Source organism: Lepidochelys olivacea, assembly GCF_965140295.1.
Source record: "Lepidochelys olivacea isolate rLepOli2 genome assembly, chromosome: 11".
Taxonomy (NCBI): Eukaryota; Metazoa; Chordata; order Testudines; family Cheloniidae; genus Lepidochelys; species Lepidochelys olivacea.
The window spans coordinates 13,747,025-13,770,237 of NC_140421.1; the positions used below are offsets into that span (position 1 = coordinate 13,747,025).

At 42.7% G+C, this 23,213-nt stretch overlaps 1 protein-coding gene across 2 annotated transcripts in view; it reads right to left on the bottom strand.

Annotated features, from left to right (window-relative positions):
- ESYT3 (extended synaptotagmin 3) overlaps window positions 1–22,036 on the bottom strand; it is a 59,862-nt gene extending 37,826 nt beyond the window's left edge. For both annotated transcript variants that reach the window (XM_084642533.1, XM_084642532.1), the window contains exons 1-4: window positions 21,550–22,036; window positions 7,467–7,508; window positions 5,470–5,604; window positions 4,593–4,669 (exon numbers count right to left, since the gene is read on the bottom strand). In XM_084642533.1, the coding sequence (XP_084498659.1) occupies window positions 4,593–4,669; window positions 5,470–5,604; window positions 7,467–7,508; window positions 21,550–21,873 (578 nt within the window). In that variant the 5' untranslated portion in view covers window positions 21,874–22,036. The remainder of the gene's footprint in view (window positions 1–4,592; window positions 4,670–5,469; window positions 5,605–7,466; window positions 7,509–21,549) is intronic.
- Between the last annotated feature and the right edge of the window lie 1,177 nt (window positions 22,037–23,213).

A 23,213-nucleotide genomic window follows, 5' to 3' on the forward strand; every position in this document is an offset into this window, starting at 1 on the left:
GGGATATCAGACTACCATAGCATTACCTACAGACTGATAACCGTTAAATAAACAAACGCGCTACCCTTTTATTAGTAACCTCTTCGTACTACTGACGTCTTAATTTTATTTCACATTCTATTATAAGTGTGATGGAATTGTTTAAAATAGTCATAGGTGTACCAAGTGTCATTGACCAAAAGGAAACATGAGAGGAAAGTAATTTAACTGGAGAAAAAACAGCTGTAGGGAACTACCACTAACGAGCAATGGCCAACTGAACAAATATAAATTCAATTCTGTATATTAGGTACATGAGCTTTACTCATGTCCCAATCTGAAGGGCACTTCCCCTGCTAGCTGCAGTATCACGTGCATGGACATCTTGCCTCCACAACTACGAGTGCTAGAGTTAAGGCCAAGTTCCATCTCCCTCTCAGTCTCCATTTCTATTTGGAATAGAATTCCTTTGAGGAAGAATTCTCCCCACACGTGATCTCGAGTTTGAAGAACGTTTGAGTGACACAGGTTCAGTTGCTTGAGATACGTGAACAGGAAAAACCAGACACCAACACACTTCACCATGACATGCACACGTTCTGACTAGAACTCTTCACTGCATGACCCCAAAGAAGAGAAAGACTGAAGCTAAAATCTTCCACAATTGGATTATTTTCTAGTTCTGAGAGAGGGCCAGGGTCTGCAAGCAAAGGCAGAGGAACGGATGTAGTTTTACTGAATGAGGGGCTCCCGGCTATGAAAAGGCCAGCCAGAGCAGACTCTGCTCCACTGCATGTTTAAATGGTGTTCTATAGCAGTCTCTCCATGGCACTAGTTTGGGTACAGGGAGGGATATGGCCAGGAGTCTGTCACTACCTGGACCAAACTGATTAACACCTCCTCACCCAGAGATGGGAAGCTCAGGGGTTACTGATGCTACTATAGTTCAGAGGAGTGACATGTGTGAACGGGCAGAAGATATCACTGAAGGACAACTCTCACCAAGCAAACAGAATTTGTCAGCTTACAAGCACAGCTGATGGCTAAATCTCAAAACAGACCCAATATCTGCATATATTTATTGGCAAAATACATGTGGTTCCTGCTTATTTTCACTGGGGTCTGTTCCCAAGTCTGACATCAGTGAAAAGGTAGGTACCCATTTGTCAAATATAAAGGGAAGAGAAGGGTAACCACCTTTCTGTATACAGTTCTGTATCCCTCCTGGCCAGAGGCAAAACCCTTTGGGGGGGGACAAAGGGTTTGTCTGTCTGTGTGATGCTTTTGCCGGGAACAGATCAGGAATGCAGTCTCAGAACTTCTGTTAGTTAGTAAAAAGAAAAGGAGTACTAGTGGCACCTTACAGACTAACCAATTTATCTGAGCATAAGCTTTCGTGAGCTACAGCTCATGAAGTGAGCTGTAGCTCACGAAAGCTTATGCTCAGATAAATTGGTTAGTCTCTAAGGTGCCACTAGTACTCCTTTTCTTTTTACAAATACAGACTAATACAGCTGCTACTCTGAAACCTGTTAGTTAGTAAGTAATCTAGCTAGAAATGCATTAGATTTTCTTTTGTTTAATGGCTGGTAAAATAAGCTGTGCTGAATGGAATGTATATTCCTGTTTTTGTGTCTTTTTGTAACTTAAGGTTTTACCCAGAGGGATTCTCTATGTTTTGAATCTGATTACCCTGTAAGGTATTTACCATCCTGATTTTACAGAGGTGATTCTTTTACCTTCTCTTCAATTAAAATTCTTCTTTTAAGAACCTTATTGATTTTTCATTGTTCTTAAGATCCAAAGGTTGGGTCTGTGTTCACCTGTACAAATTGGTGAGAATTTTTATCAAGCCTTCCCCAGGAAAGGGGGCGTAGGACTTCGGGGGATAATTTGGGGGAAGACGTCTCCAAGTGGGCTCTTTCCCTGTTTTGTTTAACACGCTTGATGGTGGCAGCATACGGTTCAAGGACAAGGCAAAGTTTGTACCTTGGGGAAGTTTTTAACCTAAGCTGGTAAGAATAAGCTTAGTGGGTCTTTCATGCAGGTCCCCACATCTGTACCCTAGAGTTCAGAGTGGGGAAGGAACCTTGACACCATTGATCTAACTAGGCCTGTAGCACACAACTCCATCTTAGAGCACTGGCTGAATCTTGAATAGACACTGAGCCAAATTTCCTGTCTGACCAACAGCCACTACCATCTTATGAACAGACACGAGAAATCCCCCCCATACACACCCCACCATGCTAAGATTAGGTGTAATCATGACTTCTTTAATCAATTTTATGTTTAGAGTCAGTGGGTCAGATTCAGACTTAGTGTAAGCTGCTGCACTTTTTCACATTGGAAGATAATGGAGAAGCTAGCACAGTTCAAGCAGGTCTCTCCTTTTTATTACCAGCTCTGACAGTGCAGGGAATTACCAAGCTAGTCCGAGTTCATAGGTAACAATAGCAGCGTCTATCATCCGCATTCTTTGGGGTGCATAACTGGATAGGCTGGCTTTTCTATCCCCCTGAATCCACCCTTCACCAGGACAATTCTCTTAATTTAAAGAGATGAACTCACAAATAACTTCAGTAAGACATGAGGATGATTGCACGTTCCATCCTAGCAGAGACTACCCTATTTACAATGGAAGTCTACCTCTCAGCAATATCCAAGCACACCCATTTTCATAGCTTTTCTTCTGCATCCTGGGGAAACACAGCCAAGGGGCAAAACCCACCCTAGCTTATTGTGCTGTTTCTCATCGCTACCATGTGCATTAGTTCCTGAAGCGACTGTCCAACCAATCCAATAGACAGCTGGTTTGCAGAAACAAAAGCCAATATATTACTTATTTTTAGAGCAGTTGGGTGCACAGCACTGTCCAGGACATACAAGAGACACAAGACAAGCCTGAATAGACAAGATATGCTGGATGATCCCATGACAGTTCAGTTATGTTTTGGTCAATATGATTGCGTAAGACCTGGTTCAGCAATGCTGAAAAGTTTCATGGAAGAAGCAGGTCTTCAAGAGGGACCTGGATAAGGAGTGGAGTGGCCAACTAGGGCACAAGAGGGAGACTGTTCCAGGATAAAGGTGCATATCTAAAAAAGCACAACTGCACGAGTGGGAGGATCCAGACGGAGCAGGGAAGGGAGGCTTAAGAGCCACAGGAAAGGGAGGTGTGATGTAAGCAGCAGAAATTCCTGCCTGCCTTTAAGGCTCTGCAGGGTAATGACCTTACTGTGCAAGGCGTGATACATGAACACAGACTTGCTAAATGTCCTCAAAATGGTCTGACTGTAACAGAGGGAATTCTACAATTGTTACATCAGAGAGCATGTTGTAACATTGCCAGTCTTGGTATAAGAGTAAACAAATTGTAAAATTCCATCTTGCTAAGGGAGATGCACATTTCCTGTTAATTTTGGTGAGGTTTTCCACAGACACACAATGTAAAGGCAGACGCAATTCTTGTTTGAGTGATGCTACTGTCCACATCACTACATGTTCTTTGTTGCACACTGCTGTTGTGGCATTACCATGCAGGAAAGCAGCTTTCATTAGGGGACTATCACCCTTCGGAAGTTTCAAAACTGTAGGCATTCACAAGAAAACATTTTCCTCTATGATCCTACCCCTTCAATGTAACTGAGAAAGGAGCTTAAGTATGAAGTGTTTGAGCTGCTAACAAAAACAAAACAAAACAAAATCATTAAAAATTGCCACTCTAGGACTGAAGGGTAGAAAATGTTGTCCCTGTATTTAAAAAAGCTCTATAGATGATCCTCTGCTCAGTATGCGGTTGAGGTTAAAAAAAGCAAGATGTTGTGTTGCATAAGGAATGGGTGATGAACAATATTGTTACAATGCCTTCCTATAGGTAAATCAAATCAATAGAGCAGCCTCATCTGGAATATCAATCACCTCATTTCAAAAGTGATATTGCAGAACTAGAGGGGAGGAGAATAAGGAAGATGAGAATAATCCAGGGCCTGGAAAGACTCATATGAAGAGAGACTGAAAAGACTGGAATTGTTTTCCTTAAAAAGGGGATGAATAGAATAATGAATGGTACAGAGATGGTGGATTAGGAACTTCAGTTCCCCCCTCCCCTCCATCTCATAACACAAGAACAAGGGGACACTCCAAGGGGGGGGGGGGGAATTCAAAGCCAATCAAAAGGAAATATTTTTTCCTACATAGAATGATTAAACTGTGAAACTCACAGCCAAAGGATGTCATTGAGGACAAGAATTTAAAAAGATTCAAAGAGGAATTGGATATTTTTATGGACATCAAGAACATCCAGCAATGTTATAATTAAAAATAACAAAAAGTTCTATGGATGGGATATTAAGCTTCATGCTTCAGGGAGTAAGCCAATCTCTACCTAGCATAAGCCAGGAGGAGACCTACTGTGGGGGCCAGACTATCCCATACCTGCCTATTGCACGGTTCGTACTTTCTTCTGAAGCATCGTGCACTGGACACCATCATACAGAATACCAGACTGGATGGATCTCAGGTCTGATCCACTGGAGCACTTGCTATATTCCTATGTAACTGCTTGAAGGGCAGCAAGTTAAGAGAGTTTAATATGAATAATTCAATATTACCTTATTTGCAAGTCCAGGATCACTTGTCTACTATCAATTTCCTTAGTATAAGTCTTTACTCCATTGATTTTAGGGCACTGAAAGAAGGAGAGACACATACAAGATATAGCACAGTTAACATATTTTAAATTAGGGCCAACTGAAGACTTCTACCTGCTTTATTCAACCCAGGTACATTCTTTCATTAAAAAGTTACCTAAAGTTAATAGTCTAAAATAGTGAGTGAATTGGAAAGTTTAAAGGAAGATGTAGCACAAACTTGTAAAAGTGAAACAAGTTGGTGTTTTTTTGGGCGCACTTTTCTTACCCTTGATTTTCTCAAAAATCTGAGAGGAGTTGCACAGCTAGATCTAGAAGCATGGGAGCCTCAACAGTGCAGTACCCCCTGGCTCCCTCTACTATTCTGCAAGATCAGTACATGAGTCCAAGTCCTGCTGGGCAATCTTGATGGCCTCAGACAAGCCTGGTTCCAGATGAGCGATGCCACATTTCAAGGATCATAAGGAAACTTCTTTAAACTTTTAATGAAGGGGTGACATACAGGGATGCTGATAAGAGGGTCACCTTTACTGCCTAGCATCAGTCATAAATTATGCCAGGCTAGGGTTACAGTCACTGGGAAGGTATTGTGTCCTCCGAATCCAGATACAGTCTTCCTCCTTTTTGGTTAAATAAGGGCTTATTTAAAAGCAAAGGAAACTGAGGACAGGATGACTCCAATAGCAGCTGGATTAGGACTGATGCAGTTAGTTTTCTAGTATTATAGAAATAAAGGAACTGTACACTAGAATCCCAACATTCACCTTCCCCCCCTCTCCGATTTGGGAGCAAAGCAGAACAAGATTGGTCTGTAACCCTTCCCGGTGACTTCACCTACCTTCTCTCCAAAGTGAATTTTGGTAAAGGTACATGTTTTCAGGTGCACATTCTTGGCTCTGATCTTTGGTTCAATCTTTTCTTTAAGCGTTTTTTCCAGGACTGTCCCAAAGTACGGCCAGGCCTGCGCAAGGACCTATAGAAAGCACAAAAAACACAGTGTGGATTCTTTGTACAAGATGCATCCAGTTAAAGAAAAACTTAACTCCACGCTACACAGCACATATGGCTATTGGCCCTCTACTTTGTAATAAAACTAGTTTTTATTCACACCTTCAAGAGGATTTATTCCAGTTCCTGAGATGATGGTTAAAAAAAGATTTAACACATACTGTTTGTGACAGATACAATGGACACATGACAGCCGTGAGACTATCCTATCAACTTTGTAAATGTTCTTTGTATCTTTATGAACTAGGGATTATATTTGGGGAACTGGGGAAGATTAATGCAAACCCCTAGGCAGGTAGCCAGCCTGGAGAAGCTTCACCTGAGGCAGGTGGGAGGGGTGCACCAAAGAGACTGTTTTTAGCTGGTTGGAGAAGTCTGGCAAACAAAGGACTGAAAATCTGTGACCACCCTGAAATGGGGGTGGGAAGAGGAATGTGTGGCTCTGATCACATCCAAGCTCTAGTGTGACACGATGACCAAGGGGGTCAGACCTTGCAGCACTGTATCTCCATCAGGGTCTCTGTGTGGAAGATGGGGGACTCCCTGGTGAAATCAGATCTTCATAGAAGCTGTTCACTGTTGTAAGATACATTTTTCTCTGTAATGCTTTTGTTCTGTATAGTACTGTACTTTGCTTTACGAAGGGTGACTGGTCATTGATTAACCCTGTCATTGCCCCGGAGAGAGACCAGAGCTACAGATGCCAAGTTAAATTCCAACCTGTTGTGCATTGCAGGAGGAATCGCAACCTAAATCCCTGGTCTAAAAAGGAGGGAGCTGTGGGACTCTGACTGGAGAAAGGTCTCAGGCCTCTAGCTGTCATCTAAGTGGGGTGGCCTCAAAAAGGCCACAAAGGGGTCAGAGGTGCAGTTACCTCAGGAACTGTAACGCTATTAACCTAGGTCATTTTGCTGAACGAGGAGCTTGGTTTCAGAGCAAAGCTTCCACACCCGATTAGAGATTGGTGGTGCCCAACATGAGACACCTTACAAAGTACTTCAGCCTCGGAAGTTTCTGGACACTGATCTTCTGAGAATCTGGCCCCTTTGAGGTGCCTCATATCAGGCACCTAGAAAAATAAAATAAAAATAATTTCTGAAAATTTTGGCCTTGTTCTACTTCTAACTGTTCCTATTAACTCAACAAGCAAACATGACAGTTCTCCTCCCACAAGAGCTGGCAATTCAGACTGGATGAGACAGCAATAAAGGGTGACAGTGTGCAGCAGGAGTAGGAAAGATCATAGATGAATTACTGCTACACAAGCATGTTCGTTCCTGGTATTTAGGTTTTAAGCAGCATCTGTAGTGCAGTGGTTAACGAAGGAAGACTGGAAGTCTGAGTTTTCAGGAGGGGTTTCTTATGTTCGCCAGGAGAGAAGGCCCAGCCCTCATGAACAAGACAAGCACTCAGCTCAGACTGAATCTGCACAGATTTCGTGTGCTCAAAGGTTTAAGCAGAGGCAGGGCTGGCTCCTGCTTTTTTGCCGCCCCAAAAAAAATTGGGGGGGGGGAAAGAGAGCAGGACCTGCTGCCAAAGAGGGAGTGAAGGACCCGCCGCCAAATTGCTGCTGAAGACGCGGACGTGCCGCCCCAATCACGGACAGAGTGCTGCCCCTTTCTGTTGGCCGCCCCAGGCACCGGCTTCCTTCGCTGGTGCCTGGAGCCAGCCCTGAGCAGAGGCATTAAATCTGATCACTCCCTAAAATAGCAAGGTGTTGTTTTTATTATATTTGTATGTTTAAGTCCGTGGTAAGGAGCAACTCCAGAGTAGAGACCGTTCACTAAAAATAATTTTCCAGATACAGCTCCATTAACACCTTCTCACCTTGTTCAGCCATTCCACCCGCTCAACATCAGGGGAGCGGACCTAGTGACAAAAAAAAAAAAATAACGTATTACATCGTGCAGTGCACATAACTATGGAGCTTTATGCAAGAGTAGCTGGGATGTGGAAATAGAGCTCAGGTTTGGAGGCATGCAGTCAATTGACAATCTCACGTCCCCATTTGTCTTCTATTATTACACGGTTACTTCTGAAATGGCATGAATTCAAAACTTTGAAAATTGGAGAATTTGTTTGAAATCAACAAGATGAAATTCAATAAAGACAAGTGCAAAGTACCACACTTCAACAACAATTAAATGCACAAATACAAAATGGGGAACAACTGGGTAGGTGGCAGTACGGTTGGGGCTATAGGGGATCACAAATTGAATATGAGTCAACAACATGGTGCAATGGCAAAAAAGGCTATTATTGTGGGGGGTATTAGCAGGAGTGTCGTATATAAAACATGGGAGAGAAATGTCACGCTTTACTTGGTACTGGTGATGCCTCAGCAGGAGTATTATGTCCAGTTCTGAACAAACTGGAGTCAAGAGGAGAGCTACAAAAGTGACATGAGGCAAGGTCCAAAAACAAACAACAAAAATATATACACCACACACCCCACACAAACAAAAAACAAAACCATGATTTTTGGAAAATAAAATAATTTTTTTTTAAAAATAAACCTGTTGAAAATTAAATCTGAATTTTTATATTAAATGTTGAGAAGCTTATGTATCAAACACATTTAAAATGATTTTATTAAATAAAAGTTATGTGTTTAATTAAATTCCATTTACCATTCTAATGAAGGTTAATGTAAATCATGAGCAAAAATTAATAAGCAATAGTATATTATATCATTCACCATTTTCTAAAACGTACAATTCTGAAATTAAGCTACATAATTGCTTAAATAAATGTATATAGTTATAGTGTACCCTCCTAAGTACCAAATCTAGTGTAAAATCTCTATTTAGCTTTGCAAATCAACAAATTTTAATAGTTCTATCAACCAATGAGAATGCACCTTTCTTGAGAAAAACAAGAAGTACAAATGTAGAAGTTGATTCAAATCGATTATTTCAATCAAGGCTTCTCACTTGATTTAAATGGCTGACTTAAATCAACCTGAAAAAACTGGGTATGGTTAGTCTTGAGAAAAGGAGACTGAGGGGTAACCTGATGACAGTCTTCAAACATATCAGGGGCTGTTGGAAAGCGGACAATGATCAACGTTCATGTCCTACCTTCAGTGGATAAGAAGTAATGGGCTTAATCTGCAGCAAGGAAGATTTAGGTTAGATATTAGGAAAAAAAAAAAAAAAACTCTTTAACCATAGTTCTAGTTACGATGTGCAAAGGGCTTCCAAAGGTTGTGGAATCCCTTTAGAGGAGGTTTTTAAAAACAGGTTCAACAAAATGTGTCAAGGATGGGCTAGAATAGATTTACTTGGTCATGCCTTAGTGCAGGGGCCTGGTCTCAAGGTCCTTTCCAGCCCTACATTTCTATGATTCTTTATTCATACCATATAGCCTTTAGGCCCATTCACATGATTAATGGGAAAACTACATACCACCACCAATAAAGCAGCATTAGCAAAGAGTTCCCTTTCCCCTCTTCATTATGCAATGGGAAACTGAGGCACTAAACCAGTTCTGATCACAACAGGGCCACAGTATATTGAGAGAGAGAGAGAAAGAAATCAGTTTCAGACATTTACTTTGTGGTTTGTGAATAGATCAGCCCATTGCCATTAGTGAAGTAATCCAGTGCCAGAGACACGGTGGGAAAAATAAACATTATCTGAAAAATTGCAACTTGTGACACATGGCCAGAAAGGGTTAAGCATCCTGCAGGATAAGTGACCCAAATTCAACCTCTAGGGACATATTTTAGATTATATATTTTGTTAGAGGTTAATCATGTAACCAAAGGGGGCTCCTGTCTATGCTGCATTCTGTTAATTCAGAGATCAAAAAGGGGATTTTAACATTTAAATGAACTGTAACAATAGTGCTATCGCTGTATTCATCTCTCTTTGAAACGTACAACAAGTCACCTGTGAATGGTGGAAAACAGGCAATTGCCTTATGTTACTCCCTGTAGCTAATTACTGGTGATGCTTAGGAAACCTGTCTACTTCAAAGTCTCCATGATTGCCTATTGTTTACCTCAGGTTTCAGAGTAGCAGCCGTGTTAGTCTGTATTCGCAAAAAGAAAAGGAGTACTTGTGACACCTTAGAGACTAACCAATTTATTTGAGCATAAGCTTTCGTGAGCTACAGCTCACTTCATCGAATGAAGTGAGCTGTAGCTCACGAAAGCTTATGCTCAAATAAATTGGTTAGTCTCTAAGGTGTCACAAGTACTCCTTTTCTTTTTGTTTACCTCAGGACTCTGAGCTGTGAAGAGAAGTCCTGGAACTGTATAAAGGTGACTTGGGTCCTGATCCTTTTTATCTCAGATATGCTTGATGCTTTATGCAGGGGAGGCTTAGTCATGGGACTGTAGATCTCCAGTCCCATCTGGATCACCCTGAATATGAACATTGGACTATAACTCATGGACTAATTCTGAAAGAACTCTTTGCAACTACAAAGCTCATCATCTCTACTACCTATCTGATCTCAGAACCATACTCATGTCTGTATGTATACTGATCTTTTAACCAATACTTTTTTTTTTTAAATTCAGTTTAGTTAATAAGAATTGGCTGCAAGCACGTAAGATCTGAAATATTAACTAACCTGGGAGGTAATGTGTCCGATCCTTTGGGATTGGTAGAACTTTCTTCTAGGATGAAGAAGATTTTCAGTAATCCTCATCATATCCGACTTGGATGTCTGGGTGGAGGCCTAAGGCTGGGTTGCTTTAAGTGAATGGTGTTTTGGCTTCTGGGTAATCAGTAAGGTATTACAGACGCTGTTTGAAGCTAGCTTGGTGGATCTAAGTATTGGAATAACCATCAGCTTTGGGGATTGTCTGCCCCATTATTTGCAGTTTGCCCTAAGTAAGTAACCTTGGTGTGGCTCCCCTGGAATCCCAGTCACACAAGTATAACATGCATTTTTATATATTCCTCAACATCCATGCATCAGAGCTTTAAAGATGCTACCTGACTAACTCAGGCAGTAAAAAACAATGAGAAGTCTATTGAGTAGCCTGGATTTATGCAAAACACAAAAAACCATTGCAGCATTTTCTCTCATAACCTTCTTCAGAAGTCAGCATTTATAACAGTCGAGTTTAATAGAAATTCACCAAGAATAAACCGTGTTAGAAGGTTATGGGCTAACAGAAAACCCGGAGTTAAAAATCTCCTTTTAAAGAAAGCCTTGTGTCCATCAGGAGTTCAGCTCTCATGCCCACCTCTTAGACCATCTCTCCCCAGCACCACTGGGGACGGGGCAGGGGAGGAAGAGATGGGGATATTCGGGTGGAGGAGGGGAAGAAGAGGACAGAATGCCAAACCTATTTATCTATTTTTCCCTTGACAAAGTAGCCAAGCTATTGCTATATTTCTGCTGCCACCTTCTTTAAAAGATGGAGTCAATTTTCATCCTTGCAGGAAACAGACAGCCATCCCAGCATCACACTCTATACAGCCAATTACAGTGATCTTTAATAGAAAAAAAATCTGTTTGCATAGAATACATACAAAATAAAGGGAAAAAGCCACAGAACACGCAATAATTACAAATGAATTTCAACTAGTTGACAGGACAAGACAGGCACAAAGCTAGTATTGCAAAGCATGGAAACAGCTACAGTATAGATGAACAAAGCTTGCCTCTCAACCTAAGACTGGTCTGGTCTTTTTTAGCTTATCAGCTCAGAGTGTTTTAGCCCACATCTCAGTCCTTCTCATATGTACCCCAGACACATATGACCTGAAAAGGACGTGCCTAGCCAATTGAAAATACAGTACCCCATTGAGGAGGGTGCCCCACTGGAGAACAGAGAATGGCTTGGACAAATGTAGTTCATTTGACACAATTAGGTTGGCCTCTCATTGTTTCAGTATCCATTCCGAATGCTCGCAAGTATACCAACATGTATGTAATTCAAGTCTCCATTCTCCCCTTCCCCTTTCTTCGCCCCCGCCGCCTCAAAGCCACCAAAAGAATTCACTCTTGGGGAAGGTGATCAAAAAGTGGTTTGCCAAAGAGGCTAACAAGATTTCATGCAGTTTGACATCTCATTATCATTCAAATGCATACAGCCACCAGTACCAGGCTAACAGTCATACAGACTAACAGACAACAGAATTCTGAACTTCCCAACATTTACAGAGTGCCATTTATAGGGGATGGCAAGACACCACTCTCAGCCAAACCCAAGGAATATCAGCAAAAAGAAAAAACTTGGGTGAGCAGAGAAATCTGTGTTTCCACTTACAGGCTTGGCCAGAAATTTGTGTCAAGCTTTCCTTTTTGAAAGCGCTACAGCCTCTGAAAGACTTTCTGCCTTCACTCGTGATGCTCTAGAGTGGATGCTTCACACTGACTAGTGATGCTCCAAAATGCACTGCTGCGGGACATCATAAATATCCTGCATTTCAAGTGAACCCAGAAGAGCCAGTGGACTTTAGAGGCCATAAGCAAGATAGTCAAGAAAGCAAGTTAAACTTATTTCTGCCCTAGAAGTCTGGTTCTCCTCACCCCTTGCCACCAGAGCCTTAGTGATGGCCCTCGCAAAAATATTTTTGCATGTCTCAGTTTTGCCATTCACCCTCACTGCACTGATTTTAATTTCACAGTGCTTTACAGATTCTCCTGAGATGTTCCTTGCTTCTGATTACTTTCTGAACATGCGAGTTGTTCTCACAGAATGAATTAAACAGTATTATGAAACACAGGCACTGGTTCTTCAGTATGGCCATGGAGTGCTGAGCACAAGCCCCGAGGCGGTGGCAAAGTGGAGGGGCACAGCCATGGCAAACAGAGAACTATTTTACTGGGATCACTTTTCCAGGCATCTCATTTTGCTAGCCCAGGGCTTGCCAGGGAAGATGTTTCTGGCTGTTTCCACACAGGCAGTGGGACAGTCTTCAGCTGTAACCGAACCACATCATCATCACTCAAATCAACTCTTAATTTAACACTGGTTGCAGTTAAGGCAGCAGCTCCAGGGGCTGCCCGGCAAGTGTGTCTGTCTCTCTCTCTCTCACCCCCCCGCCCCCACCCAAATGGGATGCTGCAAAACTCTACTTGCAGAGACAGGTGAAGTGGGGGCAGGGCACCCAAAAGGAGGAAGAATGGGCTGGAGACCCTCTAGGGAGTGTGACAGAAAACAGAAGTAGATGTGCTAAAGGAAGAGAGGAGGTGCCTGCCCTGCAAGGCCCCACATGAGTACTAGGGTTTAGAATGACCAAGGCTACAATCTTGATGTACTGTTTGAAACAATATTACATTAAAGCACACTAGGGAACAAACGCACTCAATGCTAAACCAGAGGCTCATTAACAAGGATACAGGGCTTAAAAACAAATTACATCATTTTTATACTCATAATAAAAATTAAATATTCTATTTAGATAAAAATTTTGGGACGTGCCCAGTGAAATCTTCTCATTTTACTACGAAAGAAAGCCCCAAAAAACCCTGATACTACAGAACTCAAAAATTGCTGAAAATAACACCCCCACAATGAAATTAATAAACCCAGAAAAACAGATGCCCTAGGTACAAGGTAGTGGTCAGGTAAGTTTAATTTTACTCTTGCAAGCTATTGAGAGTTTCTGTATCATGTTGCAGGATAGGCCTGTCTCACAAATAAATCTTTGTTAATTTTGCTAGTGAAGGCAGGTGTCTAATTATCACTCTGTAGAAGTGATGGGTATAATTAAACCAAGTTCTTTCAAAAACCAGCAGCATACCTTGAACTGAATCTCCTGGACAAGGATGGATATTCAGCCTAATTCAGTCACATGCAATTTAGTTGAGGTTGGTCCCGCTTTGAGCAGGGGGTTGGACTAGGTGACCTCCTGAAGTCTCTTCCAACCCTAATCTTCTATGATTCTACTGGGCACACAGTATTCAGAGAGAGAGAGCGCGAGCGTGCAAGCATGTGAGAGAGAGTAAGGAGTGGCAGACTGTCATGCTTCTTAGAGAATGAAAAAATCCATGAAGTAGAGGGTTTGAATGCTTATTCTAAGATAAAGAAACCAGATAAAACTATTTTCCCTTGTTTCCGAATAGATATGAATGGTACCCAATCGATCAAATGCATGCTTCTCAATTCAGGAATGTTTAGAGTGCTTTGAAATCCTCAAATAGAAGTGCAAATTATTTACCTTTTATTCGACCTTGCTTTAGGATTTAGTTAGGTTGTTTTTTTTAAGTCATCATCAGCTCCAGTTATTAGATTGAAAGCAAAGTGGTGTCAAGGGTGTTTCTTTAGAATAAATTTGTTTTGATGTTCTAAATGGTAATAACTCTTCTTTAGTAAGAGACAGGCACCCAGGTTTACTAAAATGCCAATCTACCCAGCTAAATTTACACAATAAAGCAGGAACACTGCATCTGAGGTGATGATCAATACAGATGAAACACTACTGACATTTAACATGAAGGAGGATTACAAGAACCAGATGATCTCCACCTTTAGTGTCAGTCTGTCATCATGCGTGGAAAGGTCCTTGGAGAGAGTCATAGAGTCAGCCAGTTCTCAGTTTCAAGGCAATAGTTATTTATAGTAAGGCGCCCCAGAGCCATCCCATATTTGATCTCTAGTTGAATGGATTAAGAAATTTATATTTGCGTTCGGTGAACAGTCCTCACTGGGGGCAGTGTCTCCAGGTGAGGTTTGAGATGCATTAATGGAGGGGTACTGAGAAGCTTGTATTGCTGCAGCCCTTCGTTCTGCAGATTAACAGATTACTTTAGATTACCAATGCTCCTGGACAAAAGGAGCAAGTATCTTTTTGAAGATTAAGAAACCTATGTTTGATTTTTCATTCCTTCCCCACCCTCACATTTGCGTTCTGATAACCACGTAGCATTGTTTCAGATATTGAAATAGGGGTTGCCTGGCCAGCATGGGCCATTGTAGCAGTAAGTCATACAAGAGAAGGGGCATTAAAGGGGAAGAATTGCCCAGTACTTAGGGCACTAGCCTAGGACTTGGAGACCTGGGTTCAAGTTCTGACCCTGTTCTGCCACAGACTTCCTCTGTGATCTTGGGCAGTGTCTCTGCCTTAGTGACATCTGCAAAATGATAAGAGGAGCACTGCCCTCTCTCACAGCAGTGTTGTAAGGACAAAAAGATTAAAGACTGTGAGGTGCTCTACTGTAACGGAAGCCATACAACTACCTAAAATAAACTGATTAGCAGGCTATTGGTGCATACCTCAGATGCATTGTGGGGCAAGACCAAAGGTAGAATTCTCCTGTTAACACAGAAGTGCAGTTTTATTAGGTTTCTTAATATGAGAGACATGTTTTAAAGTTACAATTATATATAAAAAAAATCCTTCATCCCCCCCACAGGCTGAGCTTATGTATCACATTGGGTTGCTGCTTTAGCCTTTTAGAAGAAAGAAGTTTAAAAACTACTTTTTAAAAGATTTCAAACGGCCATTCGCCCACCCCCCCAATATCACTGAAGGCTAACAAATGATTTAGAGATTTTCATGGGATCCACTTTAAAGAACAGAGATCTTAACTACACCTGGATCCTGCAGTAGCTGCAAGCAGAAGAACATATCTTTCTCCACTTTCTCACTACACAGTACAGATTCCAGGCTAAATCCAGTCCCTAATTAAGTCAGTACCAAAACTCCAAGTGACTTCAACGGCAGCAGGCTCTGACAATGTAACAGCATCACGTGCGTTGCAGAGATGAGAGAGCGGGGGAAGGCATATAACAAGACACTCCCTGTACCAAATCCTAGACGTGTAGCATCTAGGAACTCCCAAGCTCAGTGTCATACCAGAATTAGATTGTCTACATAGTGTTTAAATGGTCAAAGTCAGTTTCCCCATCTGTAAAATGGGGATGACACTTGCTAGTACTTTCTGCATTCCTGATACGTTGGCAAGTGTTTGAAAAGAGCTTTGAAGATCAAAAATACTTGGCAAGTGCTAATTATTATTCAGTGAAAAGACTATATAGTTTTTTTTCACATCCACTCCTTCCCCAGAGGCTGGAAACACCTATGGCCATAGCTACAAAAACGGAGATTCTGACATGTCTGAAATGATAAAGTGATCTGTTCAAATATTACACAAGTGTGTGCCTGTAGGGTTTCCTAGGAATACTGATTTCAGCAAGTGGTACACAACCAGCACTATGCCCAGGAAGCAAAACCATGTTGATTTTAAGTTTCAGAGTAGCAGCCGTGTTAGTTTGTATCCGCAAAAAGAACAGGAGTACTTGTGGCACCTTAGAGGCTAACAAATTTATTAGAGCATAAGCTTTCGTGAGCTACAGCCCACTTCATCGGATGCATATGCTAACTAATAAATCTGTTAGTCTCTAAGGTGCCACAAGTACTCCTGTTCTTTGTGGATTTTAAGGGCAATTTTGCCTAAATAAGGAGTTGCTAATAGGCCTTTAAAAAAGGCATTACACTGTATGCCTGATAATGCGATGCAAGGAATTCCCATAGTTAGGTTATATGTAGTTTTACATTAGCATGAGACTTTGAGTGTATTTGAACATTGTTGCCTGTATTCTTCCAAGACTGCAAATGCCACAATGACAGCTGATCAACATGGGGACCAGAGTGAAATTAAACATTTTGCAAAGTCAGTTTGACTATTTTCTCTGTACAGAAAGCAAAACAAACAGTGCCCATTGTGTTTGTTCATTCACACAGAGGGAAAGGAGATGTCCTAAAAACAGGAATATGTGGTTGTAAACCATTGAAATCAGCAGGAGTAGCATTAACTAGATTTCAGTTGATGTCACTTTACACAAGATAATTGTTTGAAGCCTCCTGCACTATACTATCTCTTATGTCTGGCATTTTGGGTCTACATCCCAAATTTGAGCCTCAATATGTTGAGATCTGGGAAGGACTATTTTCAAAGATCATTTTCAATTTTGTAGCTGAAAACTATCTTTGTAAACAACTTGTGTACATGCACAAAGATAGGCCATAAGATAGAAAGTAACTTTAAAGTCACTGTACATTTCATACTGTAGCAAAGGTCAATTTATAAACAAACTGTTTCCTCAGAGATGGACCAAAGCCAGAACTGGACACTGCAAATATTCCCAAACCCTAGATCTGACTCCAGAGTGAACTGACCCCAGAGTCAAAGGTGGTGAACGGACTCCAGAGTCAAAATTCACAGCTTAGAGCCATTTTTACAACCTAGGAATCTTTTAGGTTAGTCCATTTTAGGTCAGCTCTCAAGACAGATACATGTTTAGGTGCAAGAGCCCTTACAATGCTAAGTCTGAGCCACATCTAAGTGTAGGATAGTTTTCTCCTGTTGATTAGTCAGGTGTCCTGCTGATTGTTGCTGGTTAATGGAACTAAATTACATGCCATGATTTTTTTCCATTTATCCCTGTAAGTTAGCAGGGCTCTCTCATCTGATCTTTCAGAGCTTACCATAATGAAGTATTGTTCTGAGCCAAGGGAGGCCCATTACAGAGCACACCTAGGCCAGCACTGCAGTTTCACATTCAATGTCTTTAGTAGACTTTACACCAGAATTCAATTATTCCCGAAATCCTAGCTTGCCACAATTTGAGTCTCATTCACACTCTCACCTCCGAATATTAGAAGAGAAGGAGATTATGGTAAAGATAGCTCTATAAAAGGGGTGTTCCTATCTGAAGGCTTTCAAAAACCTTGAGGGAGGAAAGGTTTAAGAAGAACTCTGAAAACTTGGTCTAATAACCAGAGAGCAAAATCTAAAGAGAAACTAAGCAAAGATGAGTGGCACAAAGGAGATGAGAAACATAGCTAGGCAACAGCTGGAGAGAAAAAAAGTGAATAGAAAAAAAAAGGAGAAAAATGGACAAAAGAAAAATGTCAGAAGGGAAGAAAAGAAAGAGCTAGAAAGTGAGGCAAACTAAAGTTTCAAAAGCAAGCCAGAATCTAAGTCTCAAACGTAAAACTGAGCAAAGATTAGAAGGCTGAATAAAAACCACATATATGGAAGAGAAACAGACCAGAAATAGCAGGAGAAAGGAAGGTGAAATGTAAGCAGATGCTTGGTTTTGTTTCTTTGTTTTATTGTTATTACATCTTAGTTCCTACCATCGTTTGACAAGGAAGTTCTGTTTTTACCTATCAGTATTGCCAATCCCAACCATTCAAAAAAAAATCAAGAGTCAAGCCTCAAAAAAACCCCAGCAACTTGTGTTCTCTCTCTTTACCTTCTGGCTCTGGAGCTTTTAGGGCACATTGCTTATATCCAAGCTTTTCTCCACAACCATGAAAACTAGAAACTTACTTAAAAGAATACCACATTGTTTGGCTGTTAACCAATCTCATAATATTTTTAGAATGTTTAGTATTCCCCACACTTATGGTAATTTGTGTAACTATGAATTAGATTCCCACCATGCTTTTCATTTATGCCACATTTCAGTGCATAAAGCAGGTGAACTGTATAGCCTCTATTGTTTGTGTATGCAAAACCATTTAGAAGTTATACCAAATATAAACAGGGTGCAAGGATAATTGGTATATGTATAAGACGACAAAATTTAGTATTAGGAATAATTGGTGCAGATGCCTTGGTACCCTGAAAACAAGTTATGAAGCCACATAAGAAAAGGGATTAAAGGGTTTATGTTAATGAGGTAACACCTTGGGAGTTTTCTATCTATTGTAAACAAATTGGGCATAAAAAACATTATAAACTCACTTCTACCTTTGGAATAGAAAAGAGCTGCAAACCTGTTTCCCCAATTTGAATAAAGTATTGGCCCATTCTGTTTTGTGCTAATCTGATTAATAAACACCAACTGAGCTGAGTTATCTAAACTAAACCCTCTTACAAAAGGATAGTTGAGATTACATGGGAATCTCTTGATTCCATCAGCTGGGATTTAAGACACACCAAACATCCTGAGACTCATGATTAAGTAGCAATCATTGGCAACAATGCATTTATTAATCTTTCAAGTTGTATTCATATGGGCAAAGACTCCAAAGTAAATCAGAAATCCCACCTACAAATGGAACACTGGGGCCAGCAGAAAAGAGGCAGAGAATCCCTGTGGGGCAGATGCATTAGTTTAAAAACAAAAACAAACAAACAAACACACACACCGGACCCAGTCTTGTGAGGTGCTAAGCACTTTCCTCTCCCACTGAAGGCAGGTTTCAGAGTAACAGCCGTGTTAGTCTGTGTCCACAAAAAGAAAAGGAGGACTTGTGGCACCTTAGAGACTAACACATTTATTGGAGCATAAGCTTTCGTGAGCGACAGCTCACTTCATCGGACGCATACTGTGGAAAATACAGAAGATGTTTTTGTACACACAGACCATGAAAAAATGGGTGTTTATCACTACAGTGAGAGTGGAAGGCCACCAGAGCCTTCCAGAATTTGGGCCATTGCCAGGTCAATTTACAGCCCAAAATGTAGCCTTTGTATGACAGTTTGCTACATGTTTTGATCAGTGGAAATGCCTCCATTTATTATTCTTTTTAAAATAGAAATAGAAACAGTTTATTTTCTAAAAGACAAAACATTCCCCTGCCGCATGTGTAAGCGAACATAACAGTATCTGGCTACATCAGAAAGTAATGCTGACCATAAGAGAAATTGACTAATCAGTTTTCATTATCCAAACAGAGACTTTACAGAGAATGAGCCACCAAACACACACACAGTTAGGAGTACATTTAGATTTATGGCATTTCAAGTTGAATAATTTAGAAACTGGTAAAAAAATACAGAAACCTGTTTGAAGTTGGTCTGTCTAAGTCGTAACCTGACAGTGTCAGTTTGTTAAATGTTTTATAAATGTGGAAGTCATTATGTTTATGGGGGATTGGAGATTAATGCTAATAGAGGAGAGAAAAGATTTTTTGGATGAGCAGGATTCTGAAATAAATAGCTAAGACTGGAGAAAAAAACACTTAACACAATGCATCCCAGATATTTCAATAGTGTGCATCTGAAACAGGATTCACTGGGGGGAGGGGGGGAGAGGCATCATCCCTTACCTGTTACATGAATCTATACAACCACGTTTGGAACAATGTGTCTGTCACTAATATTAAAGCTTTCAGATTAGTATTCACTTTACATAGTAATGCAAGACAGACATTTTTTCTGGCCTAAGGAACTACTGTTGGCTTTATTTCACCTCCCACAACAATATCCTGGTACATATTCCAGTTTATTTAAGCAAGCAGGAAAATGTCTGAATGTACAGATCCAGCAACTCTGTAGCCAGCATAAATGCTAATTTCCCTATGTGTTGCAAGCAAGCAAAGGTAACACCTGACATTGACAAGGGCCTCAAAGTAGCAGTACTCTTTATCAAAAAGTCTGATGTAATTTACCGACAAAATTCCTTCTGTAGCAGTCACCACCATAGGTAAATAAGTTGAATAGCCACATAAAGGCAAAGCCATATGCCTCTATATGATCTAATGACAGGGAGTACTTTCGAGAGAAGGAACTAGACACAGGCTGTCAATACCTTCACGTGGGAACTAGTTGTTTTGGTTGCTATCGCCCAAGCTGTTGCACAAGAGATACACTTTACAGGCCAGGAATTTTACAACAGCTTCTCATTTTATAAAAAGGAATTTGATGATAATAAAGTTACTTGGAACAGATCCAGTAACTACAGTCAGGCATGTAGAAACCCTTTCCATTGGGCAGATGTGGTTCATGGTCATGGGGCATCAGCAACTTAAAAGTCACACTAATGTCTGAAAGCGTTTTCCTTACTATGGTTATAAGTAACAGGTGTTGAACTTGAAAAACTGGAGAGAAAGTATTTATTTATTTTTACATTTATTTTGTACATTTCAGGGTATTTGTACAGCCAGTTTTGCTGTTTCCTCTGTATATCGACAGGTTTCAGAGTAACAGCCATGTTAGTCTGTATTTGCAAAAAGAAAAGGAGTACTTGTGGCACCTTAGAGACTAACCAATTTATTTGAGCATGAGCTTTCGTGAGCTACAGCTCACTTCATCGGATGCATACCGTGGAAACTGCAGCAGACTTTATATATACACAGAGAATATGAAACAATACCTCCTCCCACCCCACTGTCCTGCTGGTAATAGCTTATCTAAAGTGATCATCAGGTGGTCCATTTCCAGTACAAATCCAGGTTTTCAGGTGGAGGGTGAGAAACTAAAAATTGGTTAGTCTCTAAGGTGCCACAAGTACTCCTTTCCTATCTATATCGTTAGCTTAACCAAATGTTTATGTGGGTCTTTCCTACAACAAAGCAGAAAGACATTTTAAAATGGGGAAATAGAATTGTAAAGCTGTAAAAATTCTCAGGAAGGCTTAATGGCAGGCACAGTACCTCCAACTGACTGCGTTTCAGGATAATGGTGTCCCTGTTTCAGAGTCAGGCATAACCACAGACAGCAGAGAACTATGTCATGTTCACAACTCTGTTAGTTTTACACGTCCAAAGTAAAGGAAGATGGCCAGGCTCATCCTGCCGCTGTTCCATCACGTCTGGGTCACAGCTGACTCCCCCTGGCAGAACTGACTTATCCCGGCCCCAAGAGATTTCCCAAGTATTTTAGAATGAACCAAGAGCCAAGTAATTTATAAAAAGTTTCCCCAACAGAGGTAATCCAACCCTCTTCCCCAAAACTGGGTCCGGCTACAAGGTCCAACCCCCTCCTTGAAAGAATTACCATTCAAGTTACAGAGATGGGGCCAAGGGGTGTCATTTGGAGCCAGACTGCCAACACGCAGAAGCTGCGAGGACCCAGGCTCCCCTGCAGCCTATGAAGACGACACTGGCCATTTGCAGAGCGAGGAGCTCGACTCTCCAACACGCAACCCAGCTGCTCCCGGCCTGACCCCCGCCAGCTCTGCCGCAGCGCTTCCCCCGGCAGCCGGGGAGGTGCAGAGGCCCCTGGGCGCCGGGCCGGGCCGGGCGCTGCCCCCCGCACTCACCCACGCAGGCTGGTGCTGGGAAGCGACGCTCTGGTGTCTCTCCTCCTCCGCGAGCCGCCCAAACGCCGCCGAGAGCCGGGCTCGCTTCCCGCGCCGGTTCCGCCGCCACCACATCCACAGCACCAAGCCCGCCAGCACCCAGCTCGAGCTCAGCCCCAGGGCGCCGGCCAGGTAGACCGGGGCGAGGCAGAAGAGCGCCCGGGCCACGAAGGCGCCGAGCTCCGGGAGGAGCCAGGGCGGCTCCTGCTGCTGTTGCCCGCGGGGCTCGCCAGGTGCCGCGGCGCCGGGGCCGGAGTCCCCGCGGGCGGCAGCCGCGGGCTGCATGGCGGCTCGAGCCGAGTCTCCCCCGCGCACCCAGAGTTAGCGCAGCTGCTCCGGAGCGGGGCACCGGCTCCCGCCCGCCTCCTCCATGCGGGCCTCGGCTCTTACTGCGGGGCGGGAGCCGCTCAGGTGCGGAGCCACCGGGCTCCCGGCGGCTCCGCCCTCCCCAGCTCCTGCCCCCGGGCGCGGCCGCGCGCTGCGATAGGCGCCGGGTCCACCTGCGCTGCCTGCCCTCTGCTGCCCCCTGCAGGGGAGTCTCCGCCCGGCTAGGGAGCCGGCTGGGGCAGGTGGTGTTCACCGCTCCAGGAAAGGCTGGTGCAAGAGCGGAGCCAGGGGTGTGGAGCTGCTGGGGGGCAAGCGAGCTGGGGCAGGAGAGGAGCCAAGGAGGGCGAGGTCTGGTTTAAATAAACGAGGCGCTTGGGGAACGGAAGGGATGGGGGCAGGTGAGACCAGGACAGCAGGAGAGGAGGAAGGAGAAAACTAGGGAAGGAGGACAGGGGGAGTCATCCCTGGAGGAAGGGAGAATGTTCGGAGGGGAGGACGTTTGGGGGAAGGAAAGAGTTTGCCAAGGGAAATGGGAGGGAGGATGAGCGAAGGAAAAACCTCACACAGGATTGCAGGAGAAAACGAGGAAAGCAAGAAAAACCTACATTTGGAAGGAGATTTAATGACTGGGGGGGGGGGGGATATTGAGGTGCAAGAAGCTGGGGCAGAAATACTGGGAAGGGGAGAAAGAGAAGAGAGACCCAGCTGACACGATAAGTCAAGCGGCTAGAGGTGCCCGCCTGGCCTCAGCACCAGGTGTAACTGGTACAGGGTGGTAGATGGGCAGCTCCTTCCCCCTTACAGAAAGTGCAAGATGGCCCCTCCCGCCCCTGTTTAGCCTGGCACAAACAATACTCTCTCACACTCAGTAGAAAAGATCCCATCCCCAGCCTGATCCCTCTGGGTACAGCCTGGCACAACAGGACCCATCCTCGGTCATCTGAGAATCCGCTGCTTAGGGTGACTCCTGCAGTCAGCAAATTCAAAACAGGAAAAGGGAGAGGCAGGATTACAGATTCTCATGACAAATCTTTCCCAACTTGACTTTGATTAATTATTGCTGCTTTAGGGAACCACCTCCGCCCGCTGTAGGGGTCTTACACCTTCCTCTAAGGTACCCAGTGCTGGGCACTGTCAGAGACAGGATACTGGACTAGATGGACCTTGGATCTGAGCCAGTATGGCAGTTCCTATTCCATGTTTTTCAGTTGTCCAGTAATAAAATTCAATTATGATTGTTCCCCCTGTTTAAATACAGAAGGGGGGGGTCAGTTTAAAGCAGTGGCTCTCAACCAGAG